Source organism: Balaenoptera borealis (assembly GCF_965194805.1).
Source record: "Balaenoptera borealis genome assembly, chromosome: 7".
Classification (NCBI taxonomy): Eukaryota; Metazoa; Chordata; class Mammalia; order Artiodactyla; family Balaenopteridae; genus Balaenoptera; species Balaenoptera borealis.
The window spans coordinates 118,515,099-118,530,050 of record NC_138864.1 but is presented as its reverse complement, the minus strand read 5'-3'; the positions used below and the strand labels follow the sequence as shown (position 1 = coordinate 118,530,050).

The window sequence follows — 14,952 nt, the reverse complement described above, 5'->3', positions numbered from 1 at the left end:
CCTGAGGAAGCCAGACGGTCCCTGCTGGTCCCTGCCAAAAGATGACTAAAACTCTGAAGGGTTCTAGCAGAGTTCGGACGTGAGCGTGAGCGGGGCCCAGCATCCCCGGGTGCTGGCATCGCTGCTGACCAGAGGTCAGGCGGGGGGGAGGCGTCTCCACTCTGAAGAGGGAGAAAACCTGAGGAGCTGGCCTGAGACCCTCTCAGGACTCTTCTGGAGGGAGGAACTGTCTCTCTGGTGCTGGGGGGGGCAGGGTGCATGGGGTTTGCTTATAGCCTATTTTAGGGGGAGGGGAGGGGCATGTGCAGGAAGAGGCTGTTGGGGGATGGGGGAGGGTTGCTTTTCCGTTGGGGTTAAAGGCTGTGCCGCACGTTTTACAGCAGTCCCAGAACGGGGCTGTTTTCATATCATGGTGAATGAAACTGCTCTTGCTAAATGATTTTCTTCTGGTGGTGGGGGGGGTGCCCTTTCATTTTGAGTTCACTTTATTAAAGGAAAATCCAAATCTTCCATCCCTCCCCTCCCGCCACCCCCGACCCCGCCCCACCCTCACCCACACCTTCCTTCTTATCCTTGTGTCAAGGAGGGAATCTTGGTGAATGAGTTTATTACCTCTTCTCACCCCCACCTGTACATCCCATACTCCGTCTTCCAGGTCTAGGGAATATCCATTTTCATGGCCAGTCTTAGCATGTTTTCTTAATGTGACATTTCCACCCCAGGCCCAAGAGAGATTCTATGACATATATTACAGAGAGAATTATATATAAATATATATATAAATATTATAGATTATATACACATGGGCATGGGCTCGAAGGCCCACTGCCAGTCCCCCTCCCCGGGCTACAGCCTCTCTCTCTCTCTCTCGGCCTGGGGAGGCGGAAGGGATGTATTGTTGGAGAGGGCTCCAGGCTGTGTTCAATGGCACTAAACAGAATGTGGTGGCACCTTCGGCTATGAGTGTCTTATTTGGGGGATGATGGAGGCCGGGCACAGGGTGGGGAAGGAGGAGAATGCTGGGGAGGGGGACAACTGCAGAACTAAACGGGGCATAAAAGAAGGGATGGACAAAAGCCTTGGGGGTGGGAGCAAGGGTCTCTGGCTGCTCAGAGCACCTGGGACCGCTTACAGAAAAGGCAGGGTGATGGCAGGCTCCCTGTCGCTGGTTTGGGGAGAATAAGGATCTGACTTCCCAAGTGTGGGAAGCATCAAAAAGGTCTGCCATCTTGACGCTGAACCCCTAGAAGAGAAACACAAAGAACCAGTCCCTAAGAAGGTATAGTCTCTGGGTGAACCAGTGGCCCAGCTGCCCTGAGCTTCCCCTCTTGGAAGGAGAAGCCCCAGCTAGAGCACCTCAAGGGCAGAGCTGACCCTTGCTCGGGACAGATCAAGGACTACAGTGGAGAGGGAGTGACCTGGAAACTGGAGGGTGAGGAAGCTGTGATGTGAGATGGGAGGAATTTCTGCCAGAGGGAGTTAAATAAATCCATTGGGGCCGCAGGACTGTTTGGTACCGTCCCTTCCACACAGAGCCTTCCTTCGACCTTTCCTCTTCCAGGCTGTTCCCCCACAGGCTCTTTATCCATGCCTCTGCTTAAATGGAGGACAAAGCAGGGGGAAATGGGACTGGCCTTTTCCCGCCCTAGTAATGGCTCTGCCCGGGGACACATAGTGGGAGCCAGGATGGAGTCTAGAGGCAAATTTCAGGGAATGGCTGTGGGCAAGTGGAGGACGGGGTGGGGGGCTCTGAGAGAAGGGGCTGTGGACAGTTTGCGGGTATATCCTGGGGCCATCAGTCCATGAGGCCATGAGGTGATCCCACCTCCTCCTCCAGCATGGCACTGACAGGACCACAGTCACCCTGGGCCTCCCTTAACCCACCCCCTGGGGAAACTGATGGGGGATGGGCAGGCCAGGAAGGCACTGGGGAGCTGTGGGGGGATGAGGGGGGCCAGGGAGAGGCAGGTACTCCCCACCCACACACAGGCCAACTCAAGAAGCCCATGGACTATCAGGGGCCCTTCGCAGGGGTTAGAACCACCGCCTGTCTGGGGATGGGGGGACATGCCCAAATGATTGACCAAGGCTACTCCTGCCCAAATTCTGGCTCCTCCTCCAACACGATCAGGATGACATTTTAAAATTCCTAGGAGAGGCCGGATATTGGTGCGATCTCTCCAGCTTCAGGAAATACCCTCTTCCACACAGGTCCACCCTCTAGCCTGGATCTCCGGACAGTCTTTATGAGGTGGTCTGGGAGGTGGTCAAAGGACCAGTTCATCCTCATCCTCGTCATCGGTGGATCGCAGACTGGGGCCCTGCAAGATGTCGGCCAGCTCCTCCTCCGGCCCCGGACCCTCCACCAGCTCCAGCTCCTCCAGCTCGCTCTCTGCCTTGGCTGGAGCCCAGGAGAGAGGGGGCTCAGGGGAGGCGGGTGGCACAGGGGTCTCTGGGGAGGCAGCAGCCACATCCCCTGCCCCAGTGTCCCCACTTCCATCCTGAGGCAGGCTCCAGGCCTCTGCAGGAGGGAGTGGGCCCCCAGGAGTCTTTCGAGTCGAAGTTGTACTCCGGAAGCTGGCAAGGGGAGGGCGGAGCTGCACCCCAGACTTGGTGTGCCCCTCAATGGCCTTCTGCAGCTGGAGAGCAGAGGGAAGGGGAGAGAGGGTACAACATTGGGAGGAAGAGAAGATAGGAGCAGTGAGAGAAACAGACACGAGAGAGGCGCAGACGATAAAAGGAAAAAAAATGGGAAAGCTATCGAGTGGCAAGCCAGATGCACGGCGAGGATGGATCAAAGGGAGAAGACAGAAAAAGGAAAAAAGGGGCATGATGGACGAAAAGCCCCACCTACAGAGCAGCGAATCTCAAGACCCCTGACCCAGGACCTCCTTCGGCCCTTTCCTAGCAACCCGCAGGCCTTCTTCAGCCACTTCCCATCTCCTCCCTCCTTCCATGCACCACCACAGCGCACCCCTATGAAACCATGACTCGGGCCCTGAACCCCCATCCCAAGCCCATGCCGTCCTTAGAAGGGCACAGGGCTGCCCTCCCAGCCCCCTCCAGTCTCTGCATGAAAAATAGGAGGGAAATCTGGAGGAACCTTCCGGATGTTAAGGCCACCCCTCCCCCCCCCCGTATCCTGTGCCCCCCTCTTCCTCGCTGCTCAAATGGGACAATCGCTCTTACCTCCTCCAAGGCCAGCACCCCCGTGAGCTTCCCCATGCTGGTCACGTACGCAAGGTGGAGGCCCAGCAGGGAGAAGAGCGTGTGAGTCTGTGAGGAAAGAGCAGCAGGTGAGCACGCAGAGGCCCCGCCCCTCCCGGCCCTCCCAGCAGCCCCGCTCGGTGGGCGGTGGGCATCGGGCAGGGACTTGCCTTGTGCAGCGACGTCTGCTCCACCAGCTGGAAGGGGGACTGATCGATACAGCAAGAGTCAAAACAGACAGGCTGGCTCAGCTGCTCTCGCTCCCAGGCCTCGATCTGCCAGAGAGGAGGGCCGTCACCCAATATCAGAGCCCCCTCAAACCTCCGATCTTGACCCCAAACAGCCCCCCTGGCCCTGGCCCAGAAGCCTGAAATACACAGTGAACCGTCACAGCTGCTCCAGACCACTAACCCGCTTCCCTTTTCCCCAGGGGACCGCACCACCCTCCTCCCTCCTCCAGCCCCAAATCCACCTTCACCCTCAGGTGCTCAGAACACGCTCCTTCTTCCTGGTGCCCCAAACGCTTATTTCCAACCCATCTCTCCAGGCTTATTTTCCACTACTCCTGTTAACACCCACAGCTCCAGTCAAGCCAGATGTGCTTCCACTTCTGCGACTGCGGTTCTGGGTTTCCCCAAGAACCCCACCCTGCGCCCATACCCTATTCCTGCACTCCTGGTCAGACGAGCTCTGCCAGGCCCTCCTTTTCAGAAACGGCGTGAGCTCTGCCAGGCCCTCCTTTTCAGAAACGGCGTGGATCGCGATCCATCTTAGGCTGGCGTTTGTCTTAATTCTGCCCCCTGGGCGGAACTCCTCCAGAGTGCTGTGCGGCATCCGTTGCTGTGTGTCATGGAGAAGCCAGCAGACTGACCTTTTACACAGCAGATCATGGCAAAGGTTTGTTGGATTTGAAGAGCTGTACTGGGTCACCTGGCACTTTGTTGACTCAGACAAGCCGTTTTTGTGTGTGTGTTTGTTTGGTTTGGTTTACATTGTTTTGTCTATGACTGAAGCATTAAGGCAAAGGTTCAACTTTCCTCCGGATTTTAGATTTGCACACCAAAAATCCCCAAGATGCTAAATAATCCAGTATCGCTCTGGTTCTCATAAATGATTTTTAAATTTTCTGTAATCTCTTTTCAGGCAGTCCCTTCTGAATGAGGTACTACTTTGTTTTCCTGTTTGTCCAAATCTATATGTTTCAAGCTTCAGAGGACATCACCGAAGGCCATCCCCTAGTTCTCGTGTCCCGTGTTTGGTCCACAGTGCTGTGCTTTCCATCTGTCCCGTCCTGCTCTTTCTGGACTGCAATCACACCTCCTCTAAACTCTCACCTTCCCTGACTAAAGGTTCACACAAAATTCTCACAGGATGGATGACCACTTAGCAGGTATGTTGCAGAAAGGATTTACTTATAGGACGGGGGGCAGACCCTTGCCAACCCTGGTTTGGTTGGTCCTGTCCTCCTGGAGCATTCTATGATCATTTCTGGCCTCCCTGGTTCCATTTTTGCCTGCCCTTAGGGAACAACAATAACAGAACCATTTCCAGTGCACATGCACCAAGCACTTCCTCAGTGCCAAGCATTATTCTAATTGCTTCACTCATTGAATCCTCTGCAACAACCCTATCATTATCTCCATTCTACAGATGAGAAAACAGAGGCATGGAGTGCTTAAGCGTTTGCCCAAGATTACACAGAGGTGGGCTTCTGACCTTGACTGCTGGTCATGTTCCTAGGACCCCTAGCTTTTTTCTGCTCTTTGTCTGATGTGTTCCATGACTTGAAAAATCTCAGCATCAATTACAAACCAGGGCTCTAACTGTGTGTACCCCTAACAGAGCAGCAGAATTAAACAAGTCATAGGACTTCCCTGGGGGCTCAGTAGTTAAGAATCCGCCTGCCAATGCAGGGGACACAGGTTCGATCCCTAGTCTGAGAAGATCCCACATGCCGCGGAGCAACTAAGCCCGTGTGCCACAGCTACTGAGCCTGCGTGCCGCAACTACTGAAGCCCGGGCGCCTAGAGCCTGTGCTCCGCAACAAGAGAAGCCACCTCAATGAGAAGCCCATGCACCACAACAAAGAGTAGCCCCCGCTCGCTGCAACTGGAGAAAGCCCGCGTGCAGCAACAAAGACCCAATGCAACCAAAAATAAATTTAAAAAAAAAAGAAGTCACAGCGGGGACTTCTGGCAACCTAGAACTGAATTCTTTGACTATTCCCAGAGGTATCATCTTGATATTGTCAAGGGTGTCATCTTGATCTAGCCTGAAAACCGTGTTCAAAATATCCTGATGTTTGACTCCTATTGAATCTTATCCTTTCAAAAAGTCTTGGTGGTTCCCATGGGAGTTGAGAGCTGCTTAAAATCTTCCTTGAGAAAGATATCAGCTAAAAATGTATGATCTATCTTCTTTTGATCCCTAGTTGCATTTTATTTCCAGCGGTCATTAAATAACCTCACTGATCAACTAGTTGGCTTTCTTCGGTGTATTAAAAAAAAAAGTATTATTGGTGTGAGCACCCTAGTAAGGCACTCCTTAATTGTAGTTATGACCTATCTGATTCCTGCTTGTGGGCAGAAGGAATAGTTTGATTTTTTTCTTCTGTGATCATCCATTTGATTTTTCAGGTCATTTATCAGAAATGTGTGTGCCTTGAGGGGTGTCAAGGGGAGAAGGTGAAGACTGCCTTTCTCTCGTCACTCACGACCCCCTCCTCCAACCCTGAGTACTTTTAATTTTTAGCACATATATATTCTGGACATCCAGTGGATGTTTATTTAAAAGATAATACACATTACGGTATTTTGTCAGCTACATACTTTTTTTTTTTTTTAATTTATTTTTGGCTGTGTTGGATCTTCGTTTCTGTGCGAGGGCTTTCTCTAGTTGCGGCAAGCGGGGGCCACTCTTCAGCGCGGTGCGCGGGCCTCTCACTGTCGCGGCCTCTCTTGTTGCGGAGCACAAGCTCCAGACACGCAGGCTCAGTAGTTGTGGCTCATGGGCCTAGTTGCTCCGCGGCATGTAGGATCTTCCCAGACCAGGGCTCGAACCCGTGTCCTCTGCATTGGCAGGCAGACTCTCAACCACTGCGCCACCGGGGAAGCCCAGGTACATACATTTAAAGCTCTACCTTTCAGCCTTCGAAGCAAGTTGCATTCTCTTTTACTAAATGGAACGGTTGCTAATGGACGTTGTGGGCGTCTCTCCACACGCCAGGGTAGTTCTGATCGGCACAGCTCAGCCACCTACTCCCGGTCACTGTGCCACGTTCTGTTCACTCGGCACAACCAAACCCACTCAGTGCTTGATTTTCTCTCTCATGGATTCTATAGGGGGATAGCGATTTGTCCCAATGAGGCACCACTGTCAAAATTTGCCCTCAGTTTGTGGTTCTTCCCAGTCTTGCTTCCTGGAATCTTCTCATTGTCCACTGTCTCAGGAGCCTGATCAATCCAGCATAGTAACCTCACCAGACACTGAATTCCCCATCTTAGTTTCGACGCTGTTCTTCCACATTGGTTTGTGTAAGTGCTGGCTGCCCGCTGCCATTTTCCTGCAGGTAAATCTCATCCATCCCGCATAGCCTCTGCCTGGTCTAGAACTTCCCTAATGTCTAAAAGCTCTAAGGGTCATCCTAGCACCATGGGCCCATCTACACACAGAGGCTCAAAACTTCCCTCTCCTGAAATGACGCTGGTCCCCATGAGGACACCGCCATGTTCCCCTACCTCCGAGCAACGTGCTCAGTACTGTCTCCATAGTCACACCTCATTTCCAACCTCTCAGAATGCTTTCCTGCCTAGACTCACACGTTACTCTTACAACAACACAATGAAGAAGGTCCAAAAAAGTGGCAATATCTTCATCTGACAAAACAATCCACCCCAGGTTCCCGTTTCCTTTACTTACCTCTTCAGGTGACATGTTATCCACTAAATCCTCTGAATCCTAGAGAAGAAAGACATAGGTCCAAGTTCCTTCCCTTTTCTTCCAAGTGGAACCATAGCCACCTCTCCCTGGCCAAGCCACAGATGCCTCTTTCCAACCCATCATCCCTTCCATATGATGAAGCTTCTTCTTGGTGGGACCTCTTCTCTCCTGATTCAAGGATCATGGGTTTCTTGCTCCTCACAGACAAGCTCCCTGTCCCATGTCCCCGCCCCCAACACATCTCCTCTCACCTGGGTCACTTTCTTCTCTGTGGGGCGAGCTCTGCCCGGCAAGCAGCGCAGCAGGGACTGGAAGATGGAGGGTCTTCGGCCTGAGAGGAGGGGTGAGTGAATGGAGGTGGAAAGAGAGCAATATCCATCCCGGGAGGAAATGGTCAGGGGCTTCAGGTGGTCCTGACACTCTGCCACAAAAGGTCCGTACTTCTAGGTGGTTCACCGCCATAGGAACTCTCCCCTTCCATCCTCCTAATCCAGTCCTTGCCCCCATGCCTTGGGATGGTGACATGGAGACTCGAAGAATAGAAGCCCCCTCCCACCATCCTCAGGCCTCACCCCTCCTCATAGTAGGAGCCCTTAGGTTGAGGAGTGCCCAGAGACAACCAGAAGGTATGAGGCAAGGGTGAGGTGCATGATGGGAGAATCTTTACCTGCAGTCTCAGGGATGAGGTGCATGATGGGAAAGTCTTTACCTTCAAGCTCCGGTGCTTCCAACTGCTGTTTGTGGCCAGGCAGGGGCCCATTGGGCTCTTCGGGGGTCAGTGAAGCAGTAGCAAAGGGGTGAGGAGGAGGAAGAGGAGGCAGCTGTAAAGAATAGTAAAAATTCTCAGTCCTAGAGAAGAGGCTACCTTTTCCTGCCTTTACCAGCTGGTGTCCTGGGAAATCTATCTAACTCTATTCAGTTCAGAAGTCCTTACAGCACTTTGAATTCTCTCGGTACCATCATTTGCAACCTTATCTCCTTCAGTCCCTGGACCCAGGGGCACTTGTCTCTTTGACTTTGTCAATGATCAGCATCTTCCCTCTCTCTTCCTATTTTCCCTTTGCCCCATCTATCCTGTTCACCTGGCCCTTCCCAGCCCACTCACCTCGGGCTTCCCATGGAGGTCCTCATCTTCATCCTCATCCACAAAGGCAAAAGACTCAGGTCGACCCTGGGGCCAGACGCCACGGCGCCCCTCCCCAGCCTGCCGCACCTTCCCGTCGAAGGGCAGCTCTGACAACTTCCTTGCCATGTCCTGGGCTAACTGCAGCCTCCGCTCAGGACACAGGTGATGCTGCACAAGGGACTGCAGTTCTGACCGCTCCACGGAGCCCAGCAGGATCATCGAATCTGGGGGAGATCCAAGCTCAGCCTGAGGGCCCGCTCAATTACCCCCTCGCCCTGCTCGGCAGGATGGAGTCAGGGACAGAAGCCCAGCACCCAATCTTTTTTCAGCTCTTACCCTCTCTTCCTAAAAACTCATTTCACAAGTCTTCCAGGATTGATCTCACTCAATCCCTATTATTTCACCCATTTAGCGCTTAGAGCCCCAATTGGTAGTACACTAATTGGTGTTAATTTGTACTTATTTTGATGCAGCCCTTACACAGATTGTTTGTAAATAGGTGAACTTGGTATTAAAATAGGCTAATCAACACTGTCTCCAAAAGAAGACACATTAAAAGCCATTCATACTGAGATGAACGAATATACTTTGAAAGAAGTCTACAAGGATAGCTGATGCTTAATCACTTAAAGACTCTGGGTCCTTGTAGGTATAAACAGAATGCCTACTTTTCCTGGGAAGGTCTTTTATATATTTATCAGAATTCTGCTACTATAATTAACATTTTCATTAAGTTTTGAGGCCATAAGATTGCAGCAGTGTTACTGAGACAAATCTTACCATGAGGTCTCAGTCATTATTATGAAAACCCTGCAGCCCATCGGCTGTACCCCTATTCCAGTGAGAGGCCACTGGTTTAGAGGCCACTGAAAGGGATTTGGGATTTGGGAAAATATTAAAACTAAGCTAATTTGAGTAGTTTGGATACTCTAATTATCTGAAATTAGAGCTAATAATTTAAATGGCTCCAAATCTCCCTAAATGATTCTATTACACTAATACAAACATTAGACACGTATTTATTTAATATCCAGTAAATACCTATAGGGAGGCAGTCTGAGTGGGACAGGTGTTATAGTCTCTGCCCTCAAGGGATACACAATCTACTGAGGAAAATAAGACATAGACATAGAAACCACAATAAGAAATAATACAAAGCAAGATTAAGTGCCAACGGTGGGCAGAAAGGATGGTGAAGGAGGTGAAATCACTGCTCATTAAACACGTTCACTCCTTCACATGGAACAGTTTCATCTGCTCCTCAAATTGGGCATTAAAGAACAGCTATCACTTAGCTAAGTAGCAATGAGAACCACATAAGGGGCTGTAAGATTTATAGCCAAGCCTCATTATTCTCGGATTCCCTATTTGTGAATTCACCTACGGGCTTAAATATCTTTGTAACCCAAAATCAATATTTGCAGTACTTTTCCCATCATTCATAGACATGTGCAGAGCAGCAAAAAATTTGAGTTATCCCACGCACACGTTCCAAGCTGAGTCTGAACAAAGTGATGCTCTGCCTTTTTTTTTTTTTCCAGCTTTCATGTTGTAAACAAATGTTCTTTCGTGGTCCATTGAATGCCATGATTTTTGCATTTTTTGTGTTTTGTGTTGGTGATTTTGCTGTTTTTTAAGGGTTTTTTTTAAAAAATTTATTTATTTTATTTATTTATTTTTGGCTGCATTGGGTCTTCGTTGCGGTGCACAGGCTTCTCATTGTGGTGGCTTCTCTAGTTGCGGAGCACGGGCTCTAGAGTGCAGGCTCAGTAGTTGTGGCACATGGGCTCAGTAGTTGTGGCTCATGGGCTCTAGAGCACAGGCTCAGTAGTTGTGGCGCACGGGCTTAGTTGCCCAGTGGCATGTGGGGTCTTCCCGGACCAGGGCTCGAACCCGTGTCCCCTGCATTGGCAGGCGGAGTCTTAACGACTGCACCACCAGGGAAGCCCAATTTTGCTGTTTAAAATTGCCCCTAAGCAAGAAGGCTGTGCTGTGCCTTATGGAGAAAAGAAGTGTGCTAGATAAAAGCTTTGTTCAGCCATGAGCTAAGCTTCTGTTGGTCGTGGTGAGTTCAATGTTGATGAATTAACAATAGATATTAAATAAGGTGTCTTTAAGGAGAAACACACCTAAGACAAGTGTATGCTTTGATTACCTGAAGAAAGTGTTGTGACCAGAGGCTTGCAGGAACCTCACCCTGAATCTCCTCTAGGAGCAATGGTTCAGTATAGTGTCCCTAATTCAGTGTTCTTGGAAACTTTATAGAACATAACTACAAGGACTAATGAGAATCAATTGTATTTCTTTCATTGGTTTTTTTAACTGTCTTCTTGTGCTTGTGTTATGGCTGTGTTTTTCCTTCCTTGAAGATGACCATGTTCCCTAAGGCTGGGCGTCCTGCAGCAGCCTGGGTGGCCCCTTAGACAAGCCCACACCACAGTGCCGCCTCCACTTCTGTGGAGCCCGTGTTCAGGTCACTAGCTCAGGAATCTGCTTCCTTCCCTACCACTGACCTTTTGAATCGACCAGTGGTAAAGTCTTGACTGTGGTGGTCTGGAGCAAGTTTCGCAAATCCCCATAAGTGCAAGAAGCTGAAACAAACTTCACGTCCCGTACCATGATGTCCTCAACAAAGACTGTAAATTTGCTGCAGAGGGAGAAAGCACAGGCAGCGTTAGCCTTACCATACGCCTGTCCCTTCCACTCCTCCCGTGAGGTCTGCCATGCATTTGATCACTCATAATATTTATGAAGTGCATGGGAATATAAAAATAAGTAAAAAGCAGTGCTTCCAGACGTTGACCTTAACCTTGTGCTCAGTCTCAGAACCTCCCACACCAACCCCATCAAATCTGAACTAATTCCAGCTGGTGCCCCTGACCTGAGCTGGTTCCAGCCAAGGTCAGGCAAGTAGGGCAGCCTCTTGACCTGGATGATGCTGTCGTAAAGGGAGGGCTGCAGGCTCTGAGCCACCATGTTGGCCAAGATCACAGCCACCATCATGGGGAGGATGTGAGCGATCTGACCCGTGAGTTCGAAGCAAATCACGGCTGTGGAGACTGTGTGGGATACTGCACCAGTCAGCGCTGCTGCTCCTAGAATGAGACACAGGAGTACTGGTGGGTTAGGGCTGCCATTCTTGTCATGGGGGGGGCTACATGGGGATGTGATGGGAGTGACACAGGGTGGGGACACATGATCCTGGGCAGTGCCAACACTCCTGAGATAACCATTTGTCAGGAGTAAGGGTTAGAATGCCAAACTGTTAGAAAATCGTCATTTTGATCTCATTCTATGACCTTCGGCAATTTACAAAAATTTTGTGTGTGGCCAAAGTTTCATTTATAAAATAAAGATGGTGATGTGGCATCTATTCCTTGCTTTTAAAAGTTTGGATCACTCTTAACTGAGCATTTAAAAACCCATTTACAGTGTTTTACCTTGGACCTCAGGTTTTGTTCTGTTTTGTTTATAAATTTATTTATTTATTTTTGGCTGCATTGGGCCTTTGTTCCTGCGTGGGCTTTCTCTAGTTGTGGCGAGAGGGGGCTACTCTTCGTTGTGGTTCGCGGGCTTCTCATTGCGGTGGCTTCTCTTGTTGCGGAGCATGGGCTCTAGGCGCAAAGGCTTCAGTAGCTGTGGCACGCGGGCTTAGTTGCTCCGCGGCATGTGGGATCTTCCCGGACCAGGGGTCGAACCCGTGTCCCCTGCGTTGGCAGGCAGGTTCTTAACCACTGCGCCACCAGAGAAGCCCAGACCTCAGGTTTTGATGCCAACAATTTATGAGTGGATAGAGTCAAAATTCAGGAATCATGCTGTGGACTTGGATCAATGAGATCCTGATTCTACTATTTCTCAACCGTATGAATAGAACTTAATTCTTCTGGAATCCCATGCTCTCATCTCTAAGGTGAAAGGGGTCATTAGATAAGTTCTAAGGCCCTTGCAGATCTAAAACATTATGATTCCATAAGCTCTTTGACGATAGAATCTGTCTTACTTGTTTTTGGTTATGTTTTCCCACCAACCAGAATAGTCCCTAGTGCATTAACTATATCTGTTATTTAAATATGGGAAGATATTCTACGAGAAAAGATGCTGGGGAAGCCATACATCAAAATGGAACAAGAAAAAGTCACAAAAGGGAAATATTGGGAGGCATGATTCTACTGGCTGGTATACCCAATATCCTTCAGAACATAAACTGACACAGGAGAAATACTGGCAAATGTCCACCAGGGAGATTGGGGGGATACCTGAGAGGCATGAAGATGCGGAATAAGAGCAGACGACTCTATTGATGAAGGAGGTTTTTGTAAAGAACTATGACGGGGGGAGTAAGGTCACTGTATGTACTATAAAGCTGGTTAGTTCTAAATCAAAGGGCGGCATGGCCTTAGAGGTTATGGGATTTCAGTGAGGAGGGGAGGGAGGGAGGAAGCATAATAATTCTGGGGCATATACTGGTCATTTTGTTAGACATGGCTTTTGGTTGGAAGGGACTATAGATTTAATGGAAAAAGATTACCTCAGACTCTCAAAATGTTAGGGCTGTAAGACATCTCAGAAGTCATTTTAGAATAAAGAAACTAAGGTGCAGAAAGGCCACTAACTTGCCCCATGGTCATCCAGTGACAAAAGACAGGGGTGAGTCCAGAGCCCATGTTTCTTAGCTCTTAGTCATGTGCTCTCAAGTCCCGTTAACAAGAGCACATGTGCAGGTTAGGAGTATTCAAGCCAGTCACCTGCACTGTTGTTTCCACAATTCTTTGGAAAAAAAAAAAAAAAAAGCCCTTACCAAGCATTCAGAGGTGATCCTAGGTGCTCTCATCCTTATTATCTCATTTAATCCCCATAATCCGTTTTCTACATGAAGAAACTAAGGCTCAGAGATGTTTAATAAGAGCTAATGAGAGTCAGAGCCAAGGGTTGATTATGTGAATAAAAGTTGAATTAAACAGCATTAAATTAAAACCATACTGTGTAGCCTGGAATGCAGATGTCATGGGAGAGTTCGAGTGTGGGTATTCGGGGTGACAGGAGGGTGGAACGTGTCTCACCAATTACTGCGTAGCCCCCAGGTAGGATCTTGTAGATGATGTCGTCAAATAAGATACCATCTGGGAAAAGCATGGCCATGATCTCTCCTACCAGCCTTCCAAATGCAGCTCCTAGGGAGAGACAAAAGGAAGGAAGGTGTTGAGAGATTCAAGGTCTTCATGCTCTTTTTTCAGAGCCACACCTCCTTGGGCGCTAAGACTAAATACAAACCCCCAGCCTTCCAGGCCTTTCCTTATTTTCTCAGTACACTAGATTGCAGCCATCAGTAAGATCCCAGGCTTCCCATCAGAACTTACCGAGCACAAACACAGGCATGAAGCCTCCGCAGGGTATGGGCATAGTGGTGGCCACGATGGACATCCAGAACTGGGGTAAAAAGAGGCGTCAGGACACCCTCTCAACTCGGCCCAATACACACACACACACACACACACAGACACACACACTCACACAGACACACACTCACACAGACACACACACTCACACTCACACACACACACTCACTCACACACACACTCAACCTCCTTCCCACACACACACACACACACACTCACACACACACACACACTCAACCTCCTTCCCACACACACACACACTCAACCTCCTTCCACACACACACACACACACACACACTCACACACACACACACACACACACACTCAACCTCCTTCCCACTACCCTCCTCCTTCTTGCTTCAAGAGTTACAGAAATCCTGGGATAGCTAATCCTTCTGGAAGCCATCCTGTCTGTCACCCTTCCTCCAGAACCAAAAACACGTGGAGCGCTCAGGCTAAGAGCTCACCAAAGACAACACTATAAGAAGGTTCCTCCTGGCAATCAACCCAAATTGCTCCTACCTGGAGTGACAATATTTGCCTTTAGGCAATCAAAACAAGGGGTGAGGCCCCAGAGGACTCCTCTGTCACTGCCCCCAAAAGGGCCCTAGCCTACTGTATCCTCTTAGCCCAAAAAGGTCACCTCAGCTAAGCAGCCTGAGCTCTTGAACGTGGAGGATATCTTTTCCTGGCCAGACTATGTTTCTGAAAAAAAAAAAGCCCCAGTTCTAAGTGGCAGACACCTTAAAGTCATAGTGACTTACTGCATGACTGCTTTAGCTTCAATATGGTCATTTACAAAGCCATCTATATGGCAAGCCTCACAAGGGAACCTGGAGTGAAGACAGTCCTGCCTGAGCCATTTCCTTTAACATCAAATCACCTTCAACAAAGGATCAGAAAATCAGATCTGTCCTGACCATCCTGCAAGAGCACATTGAGAGAGCCAGCTAAATCAGCCAGCGTGATAGAAAAGACCTCCAAGGCCAAGGTAGTATTCCAACAGGAATTGGGATGATTTTAGCAAAAGCAATATGTATATTCTGCAGCAAAGAATGCAAAAGAACTGAGAAACCGAATGGGAAAAGGAGTAGTGGTTGAACTTTTGAAATATCTGTAAAAGAAATAAACATATGAGACATAATATATAAATTAAGCAACAGGTTTACACATCATTTCCAAAATAAGTAAGCCGATCTTAGAAAAAGATCTTAAACTAATTTGGTGAAAGATGACAACAGCTAAAGGTCCAAAAAAAAATTGCGAGGCTCAAAATATTTACAA

General features: G+C 49.2%; 1 protein-coding gene across 1 annotated transcript in view; it reads right to left on the bottom strand.

Moving 5' to 3' along the window:
* Positions 1 to 590: 590 nt before the first annotated feature.
* Positions 591 to 14,952, bottom strand: part of CLCN1 (chloride voltage-gated channel 1) — a 32,703-nt gene continuing 18,341 nt past the window's right edge. Inside the window, exons 13-23 of the mRNA XM_082400434.1 lie at positions 13,630 to 13,699; positions 13,333 to 13,443; positions 11,154 to 11,367; positions 10,786 to 10,919; positions 8,252 to 8,496; positions 7,856 to 7,967; positions 7,398 to 7,477; positions 7,126 to 7,164; positions 3,378 to 3,482; positions 3,190 to 3,276; positions 591 to 2,639 (exon numbers count right to left, since the gene is read on the bottom strand). Coding sequence (XP_082256560.1) covers positions 2,268 to 2,639; positions 3,190 to 3,276; positions 3,378 to 3,482; positions 7,126 to 7,164; positions 7,398 to 7,477; positions 7,856 to 7,967; positions 8,252 to 8,496; positions 10,786 to 10,919; positions 11,154 to 11,367; positions 13,333 to 13,443; positions 13,630 to 13,699 — 1,569 coding nt within the window. The 3' untranslated portion in view covers positions 591 to 2,267. The remainder of the gene's footprint in view (positions 2,640 to 3,189; positions 3,277 to 3,377; positions 3,483 to 7,125; positions 7,165 to 7,397; positions 7,478 to 7,855; positions 7,968 to 8,251; positions 8,497 to 10,785; positions 10,920 to 11,153; positions 11,368 to 13,332; positions 13,444 to 13,629; positions 13,700 to 14,952) is intronic.